This window comes from Gracilinanus agilis, chromosome 4 (genome assembly GCF_016433145.1).
Source record: "Gracilinanus agilis isolate LMUSP501 chromosome 4, AgileGrace, whole genome shotgun sequence".
Classification (NCBI taxonomy): Eukaryota; Metazoa; Chordata; class Mammalia; order Didelphimorphia; family Didelphidae; genus Gracilinanus; species Gracilinanus agilis.
The window spans coordinates 249,814,215-249,837,655 of NC_058133.1; the positions used below are offsets into that span (position 1 = coordinate 249,814,215).

General features: G+C 40.5%; 1 protein-coding gene across 1 annotated transcript in view; it reads right to left on the reverse strand.

Moving 5' to 3' along the window:
* The window catches only part of CNTROB (centrobin, centriole duplication and spindle assembly protein), a 29,253-nt gene extending 7,493 nt beyond the window's left edge, over positions 1–21,760 (reverse strand). The window contains exons 1-12 of the mRNA XM_044672089.1: positions 21,275–21,760; positions 19,457–19,541; positions 19,204–19,285; positions 18,645–18,801; positions 17,862–17,978; positions 17,495–17,611; positions 14,640–14,738; positions 12,953–13,189; positions 12,455–12,601; positions 8,791–8,924; positions 8,418–8,543; positions 8,078–8,231 (exon numbers count right to left, since the gene is read on the reverse strand). Coding sequence (XP_044528024.1) covers positions 8,078–8,231; positions 8,418–8,543; positions 8,791–8,924; positions 12,455–12,601; positions 12,953–13,189; positions 14,640–14,738; positions 17,495–17,611; positions 17,862–17,978; positions 18,645–18,801; positions 19,204–19,285; positions 19,457–19,541; positions 21,275–21,550 — 1,731 coding nt within the window. The 5' untranslated portion in view covers positions 21,551–21,760. The remainder of the gene's footprint in view (positions 1–8,077; positions 8,232–8,417; positions 8,544–8,790; positions 8,925–12,454; positions 12,602–12,952; positions 13,190–14,639; positions 14,739–17,494; positions 17,612–17,861; positions 17,979–18,644; positions 18,802–19,203; positions 19,286–19,456; positions 19,542–21,274) is intronic.
* Between the last annotated feature and the right edge of the window lie 1,681 nt (positions 21,761–23,441).

Genomic DNA, 23,441 nt, shown 5'->3' on the forward strand with positions numbered 1-23,441 from the left:
TTTTTTTTTCATTATTTCCCTTGATATTCTTGGTCTTTTGTTCTTCCAAATGAACTTTGTTATAGTTTTTTTTGAATTTAGTAAAAAAGTTTTTTGGTACTTTGATAGTATAGCACTAAGGGTAGGATGGTCATTTTTATTATGTCAGCTCGTCCTACCCATGAGCAATCAATGATTTTCCCCCAATTTTTTGCCACAACAAAGAATGCAGCTATAAATATTTTTGTACATATATTTTTCCTTATGATCTCTTTGGGGTACAAACCCAGCAATGGTATGGCTGGGTCAAAAAAAGGCAGGCAATCTTTTAAAGTCCTTTGCACATAGTTCCAAATTGCCCTCCAGAATGGTTGTACCAATTCACAACTCAATCAGCAGTGTATTAGTGTCCCAATTTTGCCAAATTCCCTCCTTTTCTGCCATATTGGCCAGTCTGCTAGGTGTAAGGTGGTACCTTAGAGTTGTTTTAATTTGTATTTCTCTAGGAGGTCCTAGGTTCAAATCTGGCCTCAGACACTTCCTAGCTGTGTGACCCTGGGCAAGTCACTTAACCCCCATTGCCTAGCCCTGTAACAAATAAAATTAATATAGAAGGATATATATATATAAAGATATTAGGGTTTAAAAAAATTTTTTTAAAAAGACTTGCAGAAAAACTACAGACTGAAGATAATACAAATAAGGCAAGCACAAACAAACAAGAATAATGCCAGAGCTGGTGCTTCTATTCTTAGGAAAAGCTCTTTGTCATCACCTAACAACGATGCTCTACTCATATCTGATATAGTGAAACTGCAGAAAAAGTCAGCCAAAACCCGATAGTAGAAAAAGGAACTGCCAGAAAGCCAGCATCAGTAAAGGCAAGATACATATAAAGCCTACAAGCCTCTGTGTTCAAAATAAATAGAAGCAGAGGATCTTGCAAGAAAGATCCAGGGAGGGCAGAAAGCCCAGGATAGAGACTTGAAATCTTTGGGGAAAATAGCAATGACCAGAAGGGAAATGAGAGCATTCAGAAGAGGGACTCTGAAATCCCTAACATTCTGCCCTGAGATGCCAGAGAGGACTCTGAAGATACAGTATTCTGAACCCCAAGAATCTGAGAGATAGAGGTCATCCCAAGGGATCATCCTAAGGGACTCAGGTTAAAACAAGCAGGGCAAACTATTCCACTCCAAAAACTTAGCAAGAGGCAGAGCTGGGCCCTGATGCAAAGCCTCAATTCAAAAACTAAAGCTAGGGGATAGTTGGGTTGAGATTGAGAGTGGATTGAGTGGATTGAGAGCCAGGCCTAGAGATGGGAGGTCCTGGGTTGAAATTTGACCTCAGACACTTCTTTGCTGTGTGACCCTGGGCAAATCACTTGGCCCCCATTGCCTACCCTTATACCACTCTTCTGCCTTGGAGCCAATACTAATTCTAAGACAGAAGGTGAGGGTTAAAAAAAAAATCACTGGAAGTCCTGAAAACTATTTTTTAAAAAGTAAGGATACTGTATTTCAAAAAATTACAAGTGAAAATTGCCTAGATCTATTAGAACCAGAATAAAATCTGAAGACAGAAAAAACCCACTATCACTTAATAAAAGAAATCCCAACAGAAAATATCACAGGAATGTTAGAACTAACCTCCAAGTCAAAGAAAAAATACTGTAAACAACTAGAAAGAATTCCACAAGACTTGGAAGCTTCTACTGTTAATGAGAGATCTTAAAATACAATCCTCCAAAAGATATAGGCTTACATCTAAGAATAATTTAACTCAGCAAAGCTGAGTGAGTATAATCCTTTGGTTAAGAAAAATTGATCTTTAGGGTAATAAAGGTCTTTAAGATGTTTCTAATGAAAAGATCAGAGCCAAGCAGAAACTTTAAAATGCAAACATAAGAGTCAAGAGAAACCTAACAGAGAAGAATCAAGCTTCCCTTCAGAACTTTAATATCTTTAAAGGGAAAGATGGAATTAAATAAGAAAATATGTTCAACTTACACTGGACCTCAGACATACAAGATGGTGAGTTACAGGTATCTTCTCTTATTTCTTCATTTGAGGTATGTTTAATTCTTATACTTTTGTGACATTCACTTCTTTTTGCTGTGTGTTTTTTCCATTTACACTGTTTTAGTTATTGTGTAATATGATGTTCTTGGCTCTGTTTACTTGATTCTGAAGCAGTTCATAAAGTTCTTTCCAAACTTTTCTATGTTCAACACATTTATCATTTCTTGCAGCAAAATAATATTCAATTATTTTCTGGTATCACAATTTATTTAGCCATTCTCCCATCAATGGACATCTACACTGTTTCAAAATCTTTGCTTATTGGATAGAGTCAGGACTGTAGACAGGAAGTCCTGGGTTTAAATCTGACCTCAGACACTTCCCAGCTGTGTGACCCTGGCACTTAACACCAGTTGCCTAATCCCTTGCAGTGATTATGCTTTGGAATTAAGACTCAGTATCCAGCCTAAGACAGAAAAGCAAGGGTTCAAAAAACAAAACACTGCTATAAATACCTTGGAGTATATAGACTTTTTTTCAGTGGATCATTGGGATATAAGCCCATTAATGGAGTTACTGGTTTAAAAGGTACGGACATTTTAGTCATTTTATTTGCATAATTATAAATTGCTTTCCAAAATGGTCATACCATTTCACAGGTGCACCAACAAAGTATTAGTACTGTTATATTTCCACATCTTCTCCAAAATTGACTGTTACCATCTTATGTCACCTTTGTTGATTTGAAGGGTATAATATGAAACCTCAGAGTTGTTTTGATGTATATTTTTCTCATTATTAGTGACCTGGAGAATTCTTTCAAAGAATAGCAGCATTTTTTCTGGTAATGAAGAAGGAAAAATAAGTAGATGCCTACTGATTAAGGAATGGCAAAACAAGCTGTGGCACATGAATGTAACAAAATATGACTGTCTTATAAGAAATGATTATGATGAAAACAGAGAATCATAGGAAGATTTATGTGAACTGATGCAAAACGAGGTAAGCAGGTCTGATTAAGAAAGGGAATGCCTGAGGGTAGCACTTCCAGGGACAGAAGGTCCTCAGCAGTATACTGAGAAATGAGGATATTCAAAAGTGGAGCTTAGATCTCAGAACTATAATAGGGTTTAGTTCCCATATCTAGCCTAGTCAGCTGAGAAATAACCAGGACAGAAATCCCAGACCAAAGGAGCCTCCAGTTCTGTCGCTCTGAAACAGTTGGTTGAGAGATACTAAATCCAACAGCCATCTAGTGCTGCAGGTCAGGGGGCAACAATCACACTTTGTCCTGCTGGATCAGACTACTTTAGAAGCATTGAAAGCAGCAAATCTCCAGCCTGTCTCTGAAATCTTGGTATAATAAAATAATACCTCAATACTCCAAGGACCTCAGGATCAGCCTAGTCCTTCCATCCTGAAGTGTGGCAGAGCCCAAACCTAACAATAAGTATAAAGTTAGGAAGTAGGAAGAATGAGCAAACAAAAAAAAAGAATCTCATCATAAAATGATATTATGGTGGCAGAGAACCTCAAGACACAAATCCAGAAAAAGAGAATAAATTCAAAACATCTTCAAGCAAAGCCCCAAAGAAAAACACAGCTTAAGCAGAAAACTCAACTAGAATTCCAGGAAGAAATGAAGCAAAAGCTTTGCTTTGTTTTGTTTTAATATTAAAATGTTTTTATAAATTGAATGAGAACATTTGAGGGAAAGATTGAAAAAGAAACAAAAGCTATGGAATAGGAACCTGGTACAAGAACTTTGCCCAGGCAACAAACTTTCTGAAAATTAGAATGGATCAAAGAAGCCAACGATTTCATTTCATGAGACAAGTCTCAAGTGAAGTCAAAAGACAGACAGATATTGAGAAAGGAAGAAAAAGAAAGGAAAGAAGGAAGAAAGAAAAAAAAGGATTTTTTTTTATGACAAAAGCAACTGACTGGGAAAACAGATGGAGAAGTTATTTAAGAATAACTGGACTATCTTAATGTTATCCTATTTCAAGAATTATTAAAAAGAAAACTGCCCAGATCTCTTAGAATCAAATAATAAAGCAAAAGTAGAAAGAATCTACCAGTTACTTCCTGAAAGCCCAAAATGAAAATTCCCAAGGTTATCAAAAAATGGATCTATAACGATCTATAATAGTGGTTCCCAAACTTTTTTGGCCTACCACCCCCTTTCCAGAAAAAATATTACTTAGCCCCCTGGAAATTATTTTTTTTTAATTTTAATAGCAATTAATAGGAAAGATAAATGCACCTGTGGCCATCACCACCTCTCTGGATCACTGCAGCACCCACCAGGGGGTGGCGGCGCCCACTTTGGGAATCACTGATCTATAATGAGGAATTCTAAGCATTCTTGATGAAATGACCTGAGCTGCATAGAAACTCAGAAGTTCAAACACAAGAATTAAGAAATATAAAAAGGTAAAAATAAATCAATAATGGCAAGAGACTAAACAAAAGTAATTCAATTAATTCAAATATGGAAAGCTGATATATGTCCCACTGAATCCTAACATAAATCTAGGGTTACAGAGATAGTCCAATTAGAAAAGAGCTAGGACCTAACGTAGTAAAATTGCAGGATACAAAATAAATCCACATAAATCATTAGCATTTCTATATCAACAAAGTTCAGCAGCAGGAGAAAGAGAAATTCCATTTAAAATAACTAAACAATATAAAATACCTGGGATTGCCAAGACAAATACAGGAATTATATAAACACAATTATAAAACACTTTTCACACAAATAAAGTCAGATATAAACTACTGAAAAAGTATTATTGATCATGGGTAGGCAGATCTAATATAATAAAAATGACAATTCTACCAAATTAATTTACTTATTCAGAGCCATACCAATCAAACTACCAAATAATTATTTTACAGAACTAGAAAAAATAACAAAATTCATCTAGAACAAAAGGTCAAGAATATCAAAGGAATTAATGAAAGAATGGGAAGGAAAATGGCCAGGCAGTACCAGATCTCAAACTGTTCTATAAAGTGATAAATCATCAAAAATCGTCTGGCACTGGCTAGGAAATAGAATGGTAGATCAATGAAATAAATTAGATCTATAATATACAGAGGTAAATGATCTTAGCAACTTTGTGTTTGATAAACCCAAAGACTAGCTTTGGGGATAAGAACTCACTATTTAATAAAAATTGCTGGGAAAACTGGAAAACAGCAGGGCAGAAACTATACCAAGATAAGGTCAAAATGGGTAGATGATTTAGATATAAAGAGTGATCTCCTAAGTAAATTAGGGGAACATAATATAGTTTACCCTCACAGATTCATGGAGATGGGAAGCATTTATGAAAAAACATGAGACAGAGAGCATTACAAGATGTAAAATGAATAATTTTGGTTATATTAAAAAGCTTCTCTATGAACTAAACTAATATAACCAAGATTAGGAAAAAATAACCGGGGGGAAATTTTATAACAATTTTCTCTGATAAAGGTCTAATTTCTCAGATCTACAGAGAACTAAGCCAAATTTATAAGAATACAAGCCATTCCCCAATTGACAAATGGTTAAAGGATATGAACCAGCAATTCTCAGATGAAGAAATCAAAGCTATCAATAATCTTATGAAAAAATGTTCTCAATCACTCTTGATTAGAGAAATACAAATTAAAACAGCATCTCACACCGATCACATTGGCCAATAAAGGAAAGTAATAAATGTTGGAGGGGATGTGGTAAAATTGGGACAAAATGTATTATTGGTGGAATTGTGAACTGATCCAACCATTCTAGAGGGCAATTTGGAACTATGCCCAAAGGTTATAAAACCATGCATATATTTGATTCTGTAATACCACTACTGGGTCTGTATCTCAAAGAGATACTAAAAAGGGGAAAGGACTTAACTTGTAAAAAAAATATTTATAGTAGCTCTTTTTGTAGTTGGGGGATGTCCGTCAATTCACTTCCTGTCTGTCTCTCTATCCACCCATCTGGGGTGCCAAACTGTAGGAAATATAAGTAAGGTAATGGGGTCACCAGGGATATTATAATAAACTAAGGGGTTTGTGGGAACACACTTTGGGATTTAAGAGAGATTAGACTTGGACATTGAAGACTTGTACAGCTAAGCTACTCCTAACTGACAAATAACAGTCAACTGTCACTCTGGCCAGAGGCCTTGAATTCAACAGACAAGGCAACAGGATGAAACTGGGTTTTAATTAGAAACAACTAAAAGGAGGGATAGGAATGACTACTCTAAATCCTTAACACCTAATAACAAAACCCACAGGGAAAGGGAAGGACTTATTCTACTCTAACTTAGTGATCTAAACTAACAGGGCCCAAGGAGCTATAAATGGAGTCTCTGGGTTTCTGCCTCAAACCTGGAACCTGCCAGGCTCCAGTACAGCTGGGCTTTGTGGCTTTGGGATTCTCACTGCAATCCACTGATGATCTCTGGATGCCAGGAGCTAAAGTTGTCTCAGGAACCAAGTAGAGAGGGTTTTGCTTGAAGCACTGTCCTCCAGTTCTCAAACTTCACCTCTTCTCTTGGCTCTGTAGATTTGTCCTTTTGCTAGATGACACACCACACAGGATCCCAGGGGAAAACAGGAAGTCCTTTGCTCTGAGGTCTCCCAGGCAGGCAACAGTTTTTGCCCACCACTAATGGAGTCTACACTCAGGGCACAGACAGACTTCCTCCTCCCTCATTCCATCATGGAATTCCCAGCTCCAGCTCCTTCCTGCTATGTACAACTTAATCAATACATAATCAATACCTAATCTAATCTTCCTCACAACAGTTGGAATGACTGAACAAGTTGTGGCATATGTTGGTTATGGAATACCATTGAGCTATAAGAAATGATAAACAAAATGATTTCAGAAAAAGCTGGAAAGATCTGCCTGAATTGATGCAGAGTGAAATAAGCAGAACTGGGAGAACATTGTACCCAGTAATAGCAATATATGATGATCAACTGTAAAAACATGGATACTCTTAGGAATAAAATGATCTGGGACAATTCTGCAGGACTTATGATGGGGAATGCTATCTACTTCCACAGAAAGAACTGTTGGATTCAGACAGATGTGAATCAAAGCATGCTATCTTTCACATAATTGTATTTATTTACAGTTTTATTTGGGAGTTTGGATCTTGATTTTGAGTGTGCTCTTACAACAGTAATTATATGAAAGTGTGCTTTGCATGATAATGCAAAAATATTATTATTACATGTAATTGGGAAAATAAAATATCTTTAAATTATGAAAAAAAAAGATTTACAAAGAAAAAATCTTTATGACCTTAAGAGAAGAATTGGAAAGAGGGGAAGAGGAATAGACTGGGGGTAAGGATAGGGAAAATTATTGCACATAAACAGAATGCACAAGAAGACATCTATATAACCAAGAGAGGTCTGAAGGAGCACCTAAAACTTCAACCTCTTTCTCAGTTGAACTGGTTTTTTTTTTTTAAACCCTTAACTTTCGGTGTATTGTCTCATAGGTGGAAGAGTGGTAGGGGTGGGCAATGGGGGTCAAGTGACTTGCCCAGGGTCACACAGCTGGGAAGTGGCTGAGGCCGGATTTGAACCTAGGACCTCCTGTCTCTAGGCCTGACTCTCAATCCACTGAGCTACCCAGTTGCCCCCTGTTTTGTTTTTTAAATCCTTACCTCCTATCTTAAAATAAATACTAAGTATCAGTTCCAAGACAAGAGTGGCAAGGGCTGCAATTGGAGTTAAGTGATTTGCCCAAGGTCACACAGCTAGAAATGTCCACTTAGTTGCAGTGCTTAAATGAAGGAAATAGAAATACATTTCACTGAACAAGAAAATAGGAGGGAAAGAGGAGAAGAGAAATAAGGAATTAAGAGATTAAACTGAAGGAGGGTTCAGTCCTAAGCAAAATGAGAATGTACAAAAATATTTATAGTTCTTTTGAAGTTCCAATTTTCCCCAAAATAGCTTAAAAAAAAAAAAAAAACCTGCTGCCTTCTTGTAAAGCCTTAGCATTTTTCACCTGATTTCTACTCATCTCCACTCACTGTGCCTGACCAAAGGACAAGGCCTACCTGAGAAGATGTTGTGTTGCTGAGCAGCTGGTGTGCCTCATCCCAGTGAGCCCGAAGCATGGCCTGGAATCTCTCCACTAGCTCTACCCGCTGCTCTTCTAGTTGCCGGTGTGTCATCCGTAACTCCCGTACTCTGGCCTGCTCACGAGCCAATCTGGGACAATGAGGAAAAATGGGATTTAGGGGCTGGACCCCCAAGTCCCTCAGTGAAACAAGCTTAGGGAGTCTGATACTTGAAATCTGGAGAGAATCAGAATCCAGGGTATCCAAGGGAACAATTCCTCCTCTATGGTAAAGGTTCAGAGGCCAGAAGTTTGAGAAGGTTCTCAGAGGCGAGTACCTGAGCTCATAGTCTTGAGACACCTGCTGATGTCGATCATCCCGCTCTGACAACTCCACCTGGAACTGATCTAATTGATTAGACAGTTCCTGCTGATGCTGCTCAGTTAAGTCCTGTAACTGTTTCCTAAAAACAATTAAATTCCAGTTAATTGGTAATAAAAACAACTTTTACGGAGCACTTTAAGTTTCACAAAGGTTCCCAAGGAGGCAGAGGGAAGAGATGAGACAGGCCTGAGTCTGAGGATAGGAAAGGAAAACATCAGAAAAGGAAAAAGTAGGCCTGTCCATGAAAGGGGCATATAAAATGGGGCAAGAGTGAGAAAACAGCTGGGAAAGGGCAAAACTTTGCATCTTTAACCTATCTCAGATACCTGTGTTGTTCCCGAAGACTGCTCACTTGACGAAGGCTACTCTCCTGCACTTGGGCCAGTCGATCAGTCACTCTCTGCTCTAGCAAAATAGCAAGCTCTGACTCCATCTGTACTCGCTGGGCTTCAAACCGGGCCTGTATATGAGGTGATGATGAGGATAGTCAGGCTGGCCTAGGAATTAGGGTTTAAAGAGGCTAAAAGCTGCCTAACATCACCATAAAGAAACAAGGAACAGCAAAGAGTTTCTTTTAGTCAAGGACGGAGGGAGATGTCTACTTTCTCCTATTAGTCTGTGAATTAATCATCTACCAAAAAATGAAATCAAATTATGCATCTTTCACAGGATAAAGATTATTCTAAAATTAACTAACTTGAGAAAGCAGGCACTTTGATGTACTCCAGGTGGAACTGTGTAAATTAGTATAGTCATTATGGAAAGCAAATTGGAATTATGTCCAAGAAGTTACTAAACTGGGTATGCTCTCTGACTCAACAATACCACTAGTAGGCCTGCATTCCAAGAAGATCAAGAAAGATAAAGATTTACAGGTTCAAAAATATTTATAGTAGCTTTTGTGTGTGTGTGTGGTGGCAAGGAATTAGAAACTAAAGAGAAGGGGTGCCTATCAAGTAAGGAACAGCTAAACAAAGTATGGTATGTGAATGTAAAAGATACTACTATTGTAATAACTAAATTAAGCTCAAGTCCTTAATTTCCAGTTTATTAATATTTACTTGAATAGGAGAAGTCACAGAGAGAGAAAAACCTATTTCTTACTTAACCATGTAGGGGGCTCTCCACATAGCTCCGTTAGCCACCTTCCTTTTGCCATGCACTCAAGAGAATAGAGACAGCCAATTTCCTGGAATCCCCTCTTTTATTCCTTCTTCTTTACCCCAGTTCAATAACCTGATCATTTCTGGCTCAGGTGCTTAGGTCACTGCCTGGTGACCCACCCTCCGTGGCATGATATAGGCAGAGCCCCAAAGTGTTATTTTGTAAGAGGGCTTCCCTCACACATTGTACTATAAGAAATTAAAGAAGAAACTTTAGAAGATTTGTAGACATACAGAGTAAAGTGAGCAGAAAAAGAAGAATGTATACTGTAACATTAGTGTTGTAGAAATAGCAGCAGCTAGGTGGCTCAAATGGATAAAGAGCCATCCTTGGAAAAAGGAGGTCACAGATATGAGATGACACTACTCTGATGACAGAAAATGAAAAATAATTTAGAAAACTCTTAATAAGGGTGAAAGAGGAGAGTGTAAAAGCTGGCTTGAAGCTTAACATTAACATGCGCGTGCGCGCGCACACACACACACACACACACACACACACACACATCATGGCATCCTGTTCCCTTTACTTCCTCAAAAATAGGAGAAGAAAGGAAACAATGTCAGATTTTATATTCAAAGATCACTGCAGACAGTGATTGCAGTTACTAAATTAAAAGATGCCTGTTTGATCAAAGTATGCCATCTTCCATTTTATTAACTTCATAAGTTTTTCACCATATATGTGATGTCTTCTAGCACGACATCAGCAATATGGAAATATCTATTGCATGAATAATATTGATATAACCTATATCAGACTATTTACTGCCATAAATCCTAAAATGTCAGAAAATAATTGTCAAAAGTTGTTTCTACATGTAGCTGAAGTTAATTAAATTTTTAAAAGATGTCTGCTTCTTGGAAGTAAAGCTATGATAAATCTGGCTGCTACATATTAAAAAGCAGACATCACACCTTGCTGAAAAAAGGTCTGCAGTCAAAACTATAGTTTTTCCAGCAGTAATATATGGCTGTGAAAGTTGGACTAAGAAAAGCTAAGCACTGCAAAATCGATGCTTTCAAGTTGTGATACTGGAGAAGACTTTTGAGAATTTCTTGGAGAGCAAGGAGATCAAATCAATCTATACTTAATGACTATTTAATGGAAGGACAAATACTGAAGCTTAAATGCTTTAGCCACATAAGAAGACAGGACTCACTGGAAAAGACTCTGATGTCAGGAAATAATAAAGGTAAAAGGAGAAGGGGATAGCAGAGGATGAGATGTATAGATAAGGTCTTGGAAGCAACAAGCAGGAGCTTGGACAGAAAGATTCAGGAAATAATGGAGGATAGAAGGGCCCAGCATGCTATGGTCCATGGGGCCAGAAGAGTGAGATATGACTAACAACAATATATAAGGTATTTATTAGGTACTGGGTGGGGGTGGAGGGAGAAAGACAAAATAAGTTCTGCCCTTTTCAGCATTCTACTAAGGAAAGGAAGGGGAAGGGAGAGGAAAAGGGGGAGGGAGGGGAAGGAGGGAGGGAAGGAGACGGAGACAGAGAGAACGGGTCAGGGAGTGGGTTGGAGGAAGCACCGGAATTGAGCTTTGGAAGAAGTCTCTGAAAGATGCAGATAAGAAGTGAGTGGGATAAGGAATAGAGAAATGCACACCTGGATTTTAAGACAGTTATGCCCCTTCTCTCCTGATGCTGCCACCACTCTGGTGCAGGTCCTCATCACTTCACATCTGTATCATTGCAATAGCTTGCCAATGAGTCTGGCTGCCTTAAGTCTCTCTTCCATTCTCACTCCAATCTATCCTCTTCCACCCACTAATGAGATTTTCCTAAAGCCCAGGTCCAATCATGTCACCTCCCTATTCAATAAACTCCTATCGTCCCCAGGGTCAAATACAAAATACTCTGTTGGTCAAAACCCTTTATAACCTAGCCCCTACTTACTTTCTAGTCTTCTTAAATCTTGCTGCTCAACATGTACTCTTACATCTAATGACACTGGTCTCCTTGCTGTTCCACAAACAAAAGATTCCATTTCATAGCTCTGGGCTTTTCCCCTGGCTATCCTCTATGCCTAGAACATTCTCCCTCCTCTGATTCAACTACTGACTTCCTTGAAATCCCAACTAAAATTCCCCCCATTCTACAAGGAAGCCTTTCCCAATTCCTCTTCTTCTTCTTTTTTTTTTTTTTAAACCCTTACCTTCTGTCTTGGAGTCAATGCTGTGTATTGGCTCCAAGGCAGAAGAGTGGTTAAGGTAGGCAATGGGGGGGAGGTCAAATAACTTGCCCAGGTTCACACAGCTAGGAAATGCCTGAGGCCAGATTTGAACCTAGGACCTCCCATCTCTAAGCCTGGCTTTCAATCTACTGAGCCACCCAGCTGCCCCCCAATTCCTCTTAATTCTAATACCTTTCTATTAATTTTTTCCTATTTATCTTGTATATGGCTTATTTGTACATATTTATCTACTTAATGTCTCCCTTATTAGAATGGGAGCTCCTTGAGGGCAGGAACTGTCTTTTGCCTATTTTTGTAACCCTAGAGCTTAGTACAGTGCTTGGCACATAATAAGTGCAATGTTTGTTGATGGATTGGAAGAAAAATTGTATGAAATAAGATTGGAAAGGTAGCTAGGAGGCAGAATGTGAAAGATTTTATTAATACCAATGGTGGCCCCAAGTGAAACAAGTTTGGAGAAAAAGCAAGTAGTAATGTATACTAATTCTATCACATTGACAATATGAGGAAAACGAATACCTAGCAACCTAAAAGTAGGTCTCTTTTTTGACTCTCAAAGATGCTGAACAAACTTTTTCCAACCAGAGAAAACATTAATGAACTCTTCCCACTTCCTGACCTGAACTAGGCTGGTTTCCAGCTGTAGAGCATCTCTTTCTCGCCGTGCTGTGTCCAATTCCTCTTCTAACCTCCGAACATCAGACTGAACAGAGGCCAGGAGCTGCTGAGCCTCCCGGGCTGCTTGCACTTCCCGCTGAGAGTTTGCCTTAATCAAAAAGAAAATCCAGGTCTCTCATGTTCTCTTCAAAGGCTTTGTCTTCTATTCCCAGTCTGACCTCCATACTTGGTGTTCTGCTTCTAAATCTACTAAGCTAAACTACTAACCTCTGCATCTGTAACTCTCCCTTGCAACCTGTCCCTCCTACTAGAAAGAAGCATGCCTTCTTGGCCTTTTCTTCCACATTCCTTCTTTCAGTGGCTACCACTATCTCTAGTCAACTCTTTTCCTGTACCTCAGTCCCTTTGCCCTAAGTCTTTCCACATCTATGCATTCCTTTCTGCTTATCTTCTACTCTCTCCCTTCAGCTCCATTCCAGCATTTCTCTCCTTCCCTCACCTGCTCCCTCTCCAGTTGGATCCGGCCCTCCTCTTGTAGACTCTTACAGCGCTCTTCCAACTGGCGTTCACGCTGAGTCCAGGCTTGGTGCTTTTCATCCAAGGCAGCTTGAAGTGCTTCCAGCTCTCTATGCTGATTCAGCTGTTCTGTCCGTGCCTCATCCCGTTCCTCCTGTAGAGTCCGACACCGCTGCTGTTCCCGCTCTAAGCTCCGAGCTAAAGCTTGTCGAGATTCCTTCTATAACCACAAGAGAAAACCAAGATACCTACCAAGGCCCAATACATTGACAAACCTCATCTCTGATAATTGGGAAATACCTAAGTCTTCTATGCTTTTCCAGCAAGCCAATTAAAATACATGAGCAAAAGATGAAATGACTGAGGAAATAAAGGTTTGATCTTCTAAGCACATCAATTTATTAACTTATTAATAATTATTAATTATTTACTATTTAATTGCCTAACAAATAGCAACCAAGCTCCTTCCACAGTTTTTAGGGCTAGACCCTGAATACCAAAGAAGACAGATTTTTATATATTAAAAACAATTAATCAAATAAGACCAATAAACTAAAAGGAAACAATATAACATTAGGTAAACTGATTTCTAATCGGATGAAAGATTAGGAACTTTCCATGTTGGGAGGGGGAAGAGTAAAAAGATACAATTCCCAGAATTTACCAAAAGAGGCATCCCACTCTTTCCTAACTACCTGTAAATAATCAAGGGAACATAGAAACATGATTGATCAGCATGGGGCCAGTTTTCAGACAAGGCATAGGTTGCTTGAGATGTACAATTATGAGAAAACTCCTTACATCAATCTTAGGATCTCTAACTTCATTTCTGGTCAGCATAACCTAGGTCCTTGGTTAAGGGTCTCTAAACAGATGGTATAGGTGGTTCAATTTCCCAGCCTATAGGACATTGTTCAAACAATGTAATAAAGTTTTCTCCCAATTCCCACAGCTGAATAAACTTTTCTCACAGCACAGAATTTGGACTAAGCCCAAAACTGAATAGAAAGGAATAGAAAGTGAGGTTCAGAATTGAATCACAAGAGGGAGCCAGTGTAGTTCACTCAGTTCCCACAATTAACTACTTACTGTTCTAATCCCCTCCACAATTTTCTCATGGTGGATACCACTAATACATAGTATAGTGGAAAGGAGCACAATGAGTTTGAGTCAGATACCTTGGATTTAAGTTCCAACTTGGTCACTAACTATATGACCTTAGACAATTCACTTAGGGAAACTGGCTCAGAGAAGTTATTTGTAAAGTGGAGATAATAACACTTATACTATATAATCACAGGATTGCCATGAGGAAATTTTCTAAACATCCACATAACATATAAAAATGTTTTATTATTATTATGAATCTCAAGTTAATAGATGACAAATCTCAGCAAGCAATGAGAGAAAAGATCTTAGGTTAGAATTCTGGTCCTGGCACTGGCCATTAAAACAAGTCCTTTGGTATAACATACCAAATTCCACACCTAGCTTCCAGTAATTAGTAATCACCTCATTATCTACCTACCCAAAATTCTTGATTCACATCTCAGTTCTTCAGTTTATGCCCAGAAACAGGTTACAAGTTTCTTGCATGCCATATTCACCTAATAGCCCAGTTCCCTTGCGTCAGGATCTCAATGTAAAAGAAATTAGTCCAGTTCTCTCACCAGTGTCTCTTGCTCCTGTTGTTGCTGGTTGGCCTCTTCCTGCTCCCGACTCAGGGTTTCCATGGTCTGCTTTAGACTCTCTTCTAAGTGAGCAATAGTCTAAAGGCAAGGAGGAAGGAGGAGAGGTCAGAATTTAGGAAGAATGAGGACCCAAGTCCAATCATGCAATATTCCTACCAAAATACATAAAGCATACACACTTCTAACTAAAGCTAGCTCTCAGTGAACTAGGGGCTAATTGGCAGGGACACACAACTTTTCCCAAATATGATACTAATTTTTTTGAGGGGTATATCTTTAATTGCCAAATAGGGTGAAAGAGAGTTTTGCTTTTTTCCCCCCAATTACATGTAAAAACAATTTCCAACATTTTGAAAAGCATTTTGAGTCTCAAATTCTCTTCCTCCTTCCCCCTCTACCCACCCTGCTGAGACAGTAAGCAATCTACTATAGATTTTACATGTGCAATCATGTAAAAGATTTCTCCATATTAATCCTTTTGTGGAAGGAAACAAAAAAAAAAGTTTGTTTTGGTCTCTATTCGGATTCCATCAGATCTTTCTCCAGAAACAAATGTCATTTTTTATCATGAGTCCTTTGGTATTGTTTTGGATCACTGTATTGCTGAAAAAAAGCTAAGTTATTCATAGTTGTTCATTGTATAGTACTCCTAACATGTACAATGTTCTCCTGGTTCTGCTTATTTCACTCTGCTTTAGTTCATGTAAGCCTTTACAGGTTTTTCTGAGCTCTTCCTATTCTTCTTTTCTTATAGCACAATAGCATTCCATTACAATCACATACTCTGTCATTCCCCAATTCATGGATATCCCCTCAATTTCCAATTCTTTGCCACCACAAAAAGAGCTGCTTTAAATATTTTTGTACATATAGGTCCTTCCCCTTTGTTTTTTATTTCTTTGGAATACAAACCTAGTAATGGTGTTGTTAGATCAAATATATAGATTAGTTAATATATATACACACATATATATATTAGACAGCATTAGTGTCTCAATTTTTCCACATCCTCTCCAAGTTTTGTCATCTTCCTTTTCTGTCATAGTAGTCCATCTGTTATGTGTGGGGTAGTACCTTAGTTGTTTTAATTTGCTTTTCTCTAATTGTGATTTAAAGCATTTTTTTTGCATGACTATAATTACTTTCTCTGAGAACTACCTATTCATATCATTTGACCACTTCTCAATTGGGAGATGACTTGTATTCTTATACATTTGACTCGTTTCTCTATATATTTGAGAAATGAGGCTTTTATTAGACTCGTAAAAAATTTTTGCACCATCCAATTACTGTGTATTACTCTCCATCCTATTTACCTGTTTAGTTTCTGATCACCACATCCCCCAATTTGCCCTCTTTTCCATCAGCCCTACCCTACTCCTCTTATCTCCTTCCCCTCCTACTTTTCTATAGGGTAAAATAGCTTTCTATAACCAATTGATTGTATATGTACTTCAAAAGGGAAAAGGGGGGGGGATGCTGACAATGGAGCCATGGTACTAATTTTGGGGGTAGAGTGACAGACCTATAAAGTAAAGCTTCAGGATACATAGGAAGATCATGCTCAATGGTCAAAGAATGGGAAGTTTTTAAATATAAATTAAAACAGCTTTAAGATTTGACCTCAAATTTGCCCAATTTGATAAATGGCAAAGATAACAAAAAGACCGAAAGTCACCATAGAAAGGACTGTAGGACTACTGATGGAATGCTTGTGGAGATGTAAATTAGTTCAACTCATCTGGATAACTGTGGAATTGTGCAAGAAATGTTGATTAAATTTTTTATAATCTTTGATATTACCACTGGGTATGTTTCTCAAGATACTTTGTAAAGGTCTTATATAGCAAAACATGTATAACAGGACTTTTTTTGTGATAGTATACAACTGCAAACAAAATGAGTGTCCATCAGATGAAGGATGGCCGGAAAAATTGTGTCGTGTGAACATTGTGGAACATTATGATGAACATGAGGAATTCAAAGACACATGAGAAGACTTGAATAAGTGATGGAGACTGTAGAAAGCAGAACAAAGTGCACAATGACACCAATAATGTAAATGAAAACAACCCTAAAAAGTAGTTAAATTCAGATTATATACAACAATTAGAATCCAGAGAGATAATGGAACCTTCTTGTGATTGGACCAGTGAAACACAATGGATACTGTGTACTGAAAAATAAGGTCCCTCTGCTTAACTATTTATTTTTAAGGGTTGGGGAGGGTAAAATATCAGAAAATAGTCGACTATGGTGTAAAAAGCAAAAGGCATCAATTATGTTTTTTATAAGACTATGTTCAACCTCAGAACTTCCTCTTTTTTAACCTTTTTTGTGTCATAGATCCTATTAGCAATCTGATAAAGCCTAGATTGAAAGGGTCCTATTCTGGACCCCTTATCAAAATAATGGCTTTAAATGTATAAAATAGATGCATAGGATGACAAAGGAAATAAATTATAATGAGTTTATCAAAATAATTAAAAAAAAATCCCACAGCTCACAGACTCAAGGTTAAGAACCAAGATCTAATGTCATATTTCTTGACTAAAGTTCTAGCTTCCCTTTTTCTTTCTTCTTTTTTAACCCTTAATTTTTGGTGTATTATCTTATAGGTGGAAGAGTGGTAAGGGTGGGCAATGGGGGTCAAGTAGTCAAGTAGTCACTTGCCCAGGGTCACACAGCTGGGAAGTGGCTAAGGCCGGGTTTGAACCTAGGACCTCCTGTCTCTAGGCCTGACTCTCACTCCACTGAGCTACCCAGCTGCCCCCTTTCCCTTTTTCTTTCTACTTTATGGAAGCTGCCTTGTCTTCTGATCCCTAAGTACCCACCTCTTGTTGCTGGCTTCGAGTAAGCTCAGCACTCTTTTGCTCCTCTTGCAGCCCCCGAAGCACTTCTGTCCGCTCAGCCTCATGTTGGTTCCAGCCCTCTACCACACGAGCCAAGGTCTAGATTGGTTAGGGGAGGGGAAGGAAGGGAAGGTTTGGTGAGATCTTACAACCTTTGGCTGTGTCTCTGCCTTCCAAATGTACTGATGACCAACTCTGTCTCCTAGCATATGTACAAGAATAAACATTCAGAAAAACTCATGTCTATAATCCCCTCATTTTATTGTTCCATAATTCCACTATGGCTAAATCCAAACCCTTGCTTCCCTGTTTGTTTGGGTCAGGCCCACTTCCCTTGTTCCCCTGGCACCTTGTCCAGTTGCTCAATCATAAGATCTTTCTTTCGGTCTGCAGACACAGCAACAGCTAACCGCTGCTGCAGTTCTAACACACGGGTCTGTAGATTCTGGATGTGGCGCTCACAGTGCTGAGGAAGAAAAGCAAAGAACATAGGCATTTATTTTTTACCTATCCTAGTCCAAGTCACAGTACTACCAAAACCTTCTAGTAGGGAAAAATAAAGACTGGAAAACAGGATATCTAGTTCCTGGGACAAATAGTGAGTATGGAGCAGGAATCTGAGTCACAAGGAAGGCTGAGGGCTGAGCTTCAAATATCTCTCTAACATGTTCCTCTTCACCTTTAAGAACCAGATTTAAGTGTAACTCTTTTCCTGAGTTTAAGAGTTCCTTGGGAAAGGACCTTGGAGACCCTTTGGTTAAGAGGGATAAGAAATAACAAAGATGGGAAGTAACTCCCACCTAAGAAGCCTACTGTACACATCAACTGAGCATGGCAGGTATTAAAGAAGTTTCCCCCACACTTTCCCTCCCATCTAAGAGATTAGAGCTTGTGGACAATTAGGTCCCCAGAAGGGAATGACTGAAGAGCAATGTTTACTTTATCTTCATGACTCACCTCAATACAGCTTATATAAAGGATGCAAGATGGGGGATATCTATCAAGTATTTATAGTTTATTCCTTCTGGTCCAGCGCCTATGTAATTGCTCCCACATCTACTGACTCTTTTCCTCATCTAACTCTCTTGGGAATGATTCAGCTTCTCCTTCCACCTTCAACTACTCAACTTACTCTGCGGCGGGTATGTTCTGTGTCCAAGGCATCTCGCAGTCCCTGCAGATCAGGAAAATAGTGAGGGGTCCCAGGGCGGATACTAGTATAGCGAGGGAACAACTCCTCCAGGGCTGGAGCTGAGCTAGGTGGAGATAGCTCTTGGAGGGGTCGGGTGCTGAGCAAATCACAGAAATTCAGTTAGAAAGGATCTTAGATTAGATGATCTATCTAATCCAATCCCTTTCTTTACTGATGAAGAAACTAAAGCTCACAGAGGTTAAGAAACATACCCAGAGTCCCTTAGCTAGGTTCATCCAAGAGTCTAAATCTCCTGATTCATTGCCCAGAGCCCTTCTATATCTTGCTATACCATTAAACTGCTATACCACTATAAACAGTTATCAACAGTAAGGAAAGTAAAAATCTAAATAAAGAAATGAGAGGATTTGGGAGCCTGAATACCTATATTCCAAAATAAAGCATAAATTACAGATGAAGGGACGGATGGTTTAAGAACTTAAATCTCTGAATATCCAGAGACACCTATATGACTCAAGAGGGATTAAGGGTAACTCACTTCAGCAGGGTGGCTGTGCTGTCACTGTCAAAAGAATCCTCTTCTCGCCTCTCTGGGACAGTACCTGGAACAAGGTTATCCCCTGCAAGCAGCCAGAGGAACCGAAGGGCTAGGGGTAAGGCATGGACAGGAGCAGGGACCATTTGAAGATCAAAGGTGACAATTGTCTTTTCCACCTCACCTTCTTCCATGCTTTTCTAGCCCTCTTGGCTACACACCCCTTTACATGGCCCCAGAGAGCTTGTTCACTTACGAGGAGCTGTGTCCCTAGAAGCTTGGAGCATGCTTTGGAGGTGACCCCGTACACTTTCCATCTCCAAGATATGCTGGGAGCCTCCCTGAAGGACAGAGACCCAGAACATGGTTAACTTGACAATGCTTCCTGTCAAGGAAGATAACACTTATCTTCCCATTTCCCCATACCACCCCCAACTCTCAAATCCAGGTACCTTAGTGGCTCAGTACAGGTATAAATGAAGTGATCCCATTGAGAGCCACTTCTCTCACTAGCTTTTTCTCTATAAGAAATAACAACTCTCCTTAAAGGTACATTCAATTAGAATACTGTTTTATGATTAAGACACTAAATTCTAAAATTCGAAATGCTTTTAAATCTTATTACTTTGCTACTATCCCTGAACTGCTGGTCCCAGCTTGTGACCTGGGAATTTTACCTCCATGTTTATATACTTCCCAGTATAGAAACGACACTAAATCTTTTTTTTTTTTTTTAAAACCTTAACTTCTGTGTATTGGCTCATAGGTGGAAGAGTGGTAAGGGTGGGCAACAGGGGTCAAGTGACTTGCCCAGGGTCACACAGCTGGGAAGTATCTGAGGTCAGATCCGAACCTAGGACCTCCCATCTCTAGGCCTGGCTCTCAATCCACTGAACTACCCAGCTGACCCTAAATCTTTCTTCCCCAAAGGATCTTGAACTCTAACAGTGGCACATCCCCCTCTTTCCCAAAAGTTATCACTTATGTGATATGTTGGGGAGAATCTTCCAGAGTGCCAAAGTCAAGACTATCTTAACAGGTATGACTGGTTCCATAGTGTAATGAACAGAGGTAACTTTACTTGGACTCAGGAAGACCTGAATTTAATTTCTGTCTCAGATTTTTATTAGTTGTGTGACCCTGAGTATGGGTCTTCTCTCAGCCTCAGTTACTTCATCTGTAAAGTAGATGTGGTGATAATAGCACCTGTCTCCCAAGGTTGTTGTGAGGATGAATAAGTTAAGCCTTTTATAAATAAGCATTATATAAATGCTAACTATTATTATAATGGTTAGTTAGCTTTGTAGGCATTAAATTCTAAGTTACCAATTTTTTGCCTTTTCCAAACCTAACTCCACAAAACTGCTGAAATATTCTTCCTACAGCCCATATCTGAACAAGTCACTCCCCCATTCAAAATTATCTGATAATTGATACCTCTAGAATAAAATGTAAACTACTCATGCTGACATTTAAAGCCTTTCCACAATCTGTCTCCAATCTGACTTCTTGGTTGTTTGTTCCAGTAGTATACAACTCTTCATGACCCCATTTGGGGTTTTCTTGACAAAATATTGACAAGATTTCCCATTTCCCTCTCCAGCTCATTTTGCAGATGAGGAAACTGAGACAACAGGCTGAAGTGACCTGCCTAGGGTCACACAGCTACTGTCTAAAGCCATATTAGAACTAAGGAAGATGATTCTTCCTAACACTAGGCCCAACACTCTATCCGCTGAGCTGCCTACCAATCTGATTTATTTCACATTAATCTCCCTTTACAAATTATGTTCATGGACTACTAGCTGTTCATAAAACTTTGTATTTTATTGTCTTCATCTTCATACTTTGACATAGGCTGTTACTTCTCTTCATTTTCTATGAGAATCCTTTCCTGATTCTAGCCCTCTATACCCCAATTTTGCTTATCTGTACATACTGTTCAAATATAAGACAAAGAAATGTTTCATTTTTGCCTAGCACCATGCCTTCCTCAGAGTGGACTCTTAATGTTTGTTGAATCTGAATTAAAGTTTGCAATCCAGTATACATCACCTCTAGTGCCCAGCCCCACCTTTCTCTGTGAGCTGGTCTCCACCCCAGTTGACAGGCTTCGGCTCAGCTCTTGGGCTAGGCCCTCAAGCTCCTCAGGAGGGGTTGGAGAGTTGGAGGCCAGGTATAGATTGGCCCTGGCAGTGGCCTCTGCCCTTCGGCTTTGCCGCAAGGAAGCATAAAGCTGCGAGGTCACCTCTGAGAAGGTCCCTTGGCTCCGCCCAAGGGGGCCTGATGCATCAGTCAGGAGGTCCTCTGGCCGGAGGGGTGAGTTGGGGCTTGGAACTTGAGCTGCCATGGAGGCTAGAGAGGGAAAAAGCTAAAGGCAGTGGGGAACAAGAGACCATCTACCTCCGTTTAAAAGGGGCCCAGAGGAAAAAGAAAACAGCATAGGAAAAGAGCTTGATGAGATGGGGTCCAGGAAGGAGTGGGGGGAGAGGAAATTTCCCCAAAACAGATTGGGCTCATACCCAGGAGATCAGTTTGCTGAGATATCTCCAGAAGCTTAAATCACTGCTGCTTCCATTTGCCCTGCATGTATTCAGAGGACTCCCCCTGGATAGGGACTCTAATCCAAGAATACTTCATTGTTCCAAGTCACCATGGCTCCTAGACCAAGCCTGTTGGGTTCTCCAGATTCCAGAGACCACAGAATGAGGCAAGAAATTTCTCTTCAACAGCTCTTGAGAGTAAAGATAGTAGGCAAAGTAAGGGATGCTTACCTGCTTCAGGGTTGGGGCAGGGAAAGAAGGAGAAAGATGCCATGGGGGCTAGGGGTACCCTGCAGTTCCTCTTGCCCAATAGGGAGTGAGTGATAGCAGGGAGAACAACTTATTTTGCAGCAGATGCTCCGCTTTGAGCTTTAAGCATCCCTAGTGTGGGAGTAAGGGTGGGTAAGCATCGGGTTGGATCCAGAGACCCCTACCAGACCAATGTCTCGAGGGACAAAACCCCCGTGTCTTCCCCCTAAAGAGAATCAGGGCTCCTGAACACACCCTCCAGGCCCTCCGGGGAAGAATTTTATCACCTGGTTTCTTTTCTGGGTCATCTATCTCTTCTGCCAACGCCAGTGGAGATGGGCTTGGTCGCCATTTGGAAGCCTCTTCCCACTTTCGTCATCCCTACCCAACCCTGGAGCCCGGGGCCACCCCCAGCTTCGCCAACCCTTCTACTCGGACCCTAGCATCCGTCAGTATGCTAATATAGGAAGGGTAGGAGGGAATGTCGCTCCCTCCGCAGACTCCCCCTCCCCACTTCCCACGGTGAGTGACTACTCTTCTCCCTACCCCCTCCAAGAACCGTTGGATGCCACCTGCCCGTTCTCCTGGCCTCCCGCCCGTGAACCACAGCGTCCATCCGCGCCAGGGATAGCCCGGCCCCACGCGAGGTCAAAATCGCCCGTTTGAACTGGGACAGCTCAAAGAGCCCGGGAAAGGGGCGGGACGAGGGGCGGGGACTTGCTGGGGGTTGGAGGAACTGGGAGGGGGCAGCGTACGCCTTTCCGGCGCCACAGCGGATTGGCTGTGGGAGAGAGAGAGAGAGAGAGAGAGAGAGAGAGAGAGAGAGAGAGAGAGAGAGAGGGAGGAGCGCTAGGTGTGACGGAACCAGGAGAGGTGGAGCCATTCCGGGGTCGTAAGGATCTTCTTCGCGTCACTGAGCTTCTCTATGCAAAAAGAATCGGGGGCGCCGTAAGAACCGGAAGTGGTGGGTGACAGAGAGTTTCCCCTCCCCCCCTGCAGTTCTCTGGTACGCAAGCGCAGAGCCGGGGTGCATTTCTGGTGAGTCCCGGGAACGATGTCCCAGACCGGACGCGGGAATGGGGCAGAATTAGGCTAGTGGAGAGGTTAGAAGGAAGCATCTTAGGGCGGGAGCGGGAAGTGGGTGCTCCCCGGACTAACTCGGATCCCCACCTCCCCAACAGATGACTGTGCACAACCTGTACTTGTTTGATCGAGATGGGGTTTGCCTGCACTACAGCGAATGGCACCGCAAGAAACAGGCGGGGATCCCCAAGGAAGAGGTGACCAGCAGGATACAGGAAGGGAGGGAATACTGCAACGCAACCTGCTTTCCTGAAATCTTGCCCCAGCCCCAGCCCCACAACACTTCCCCATTCCCTCCCACTCTGGGCAGAGTGGCCCGGTGAAAAAACCCTGGGTTTGGTTCGGGCTCTGCCACCAACTCACTTT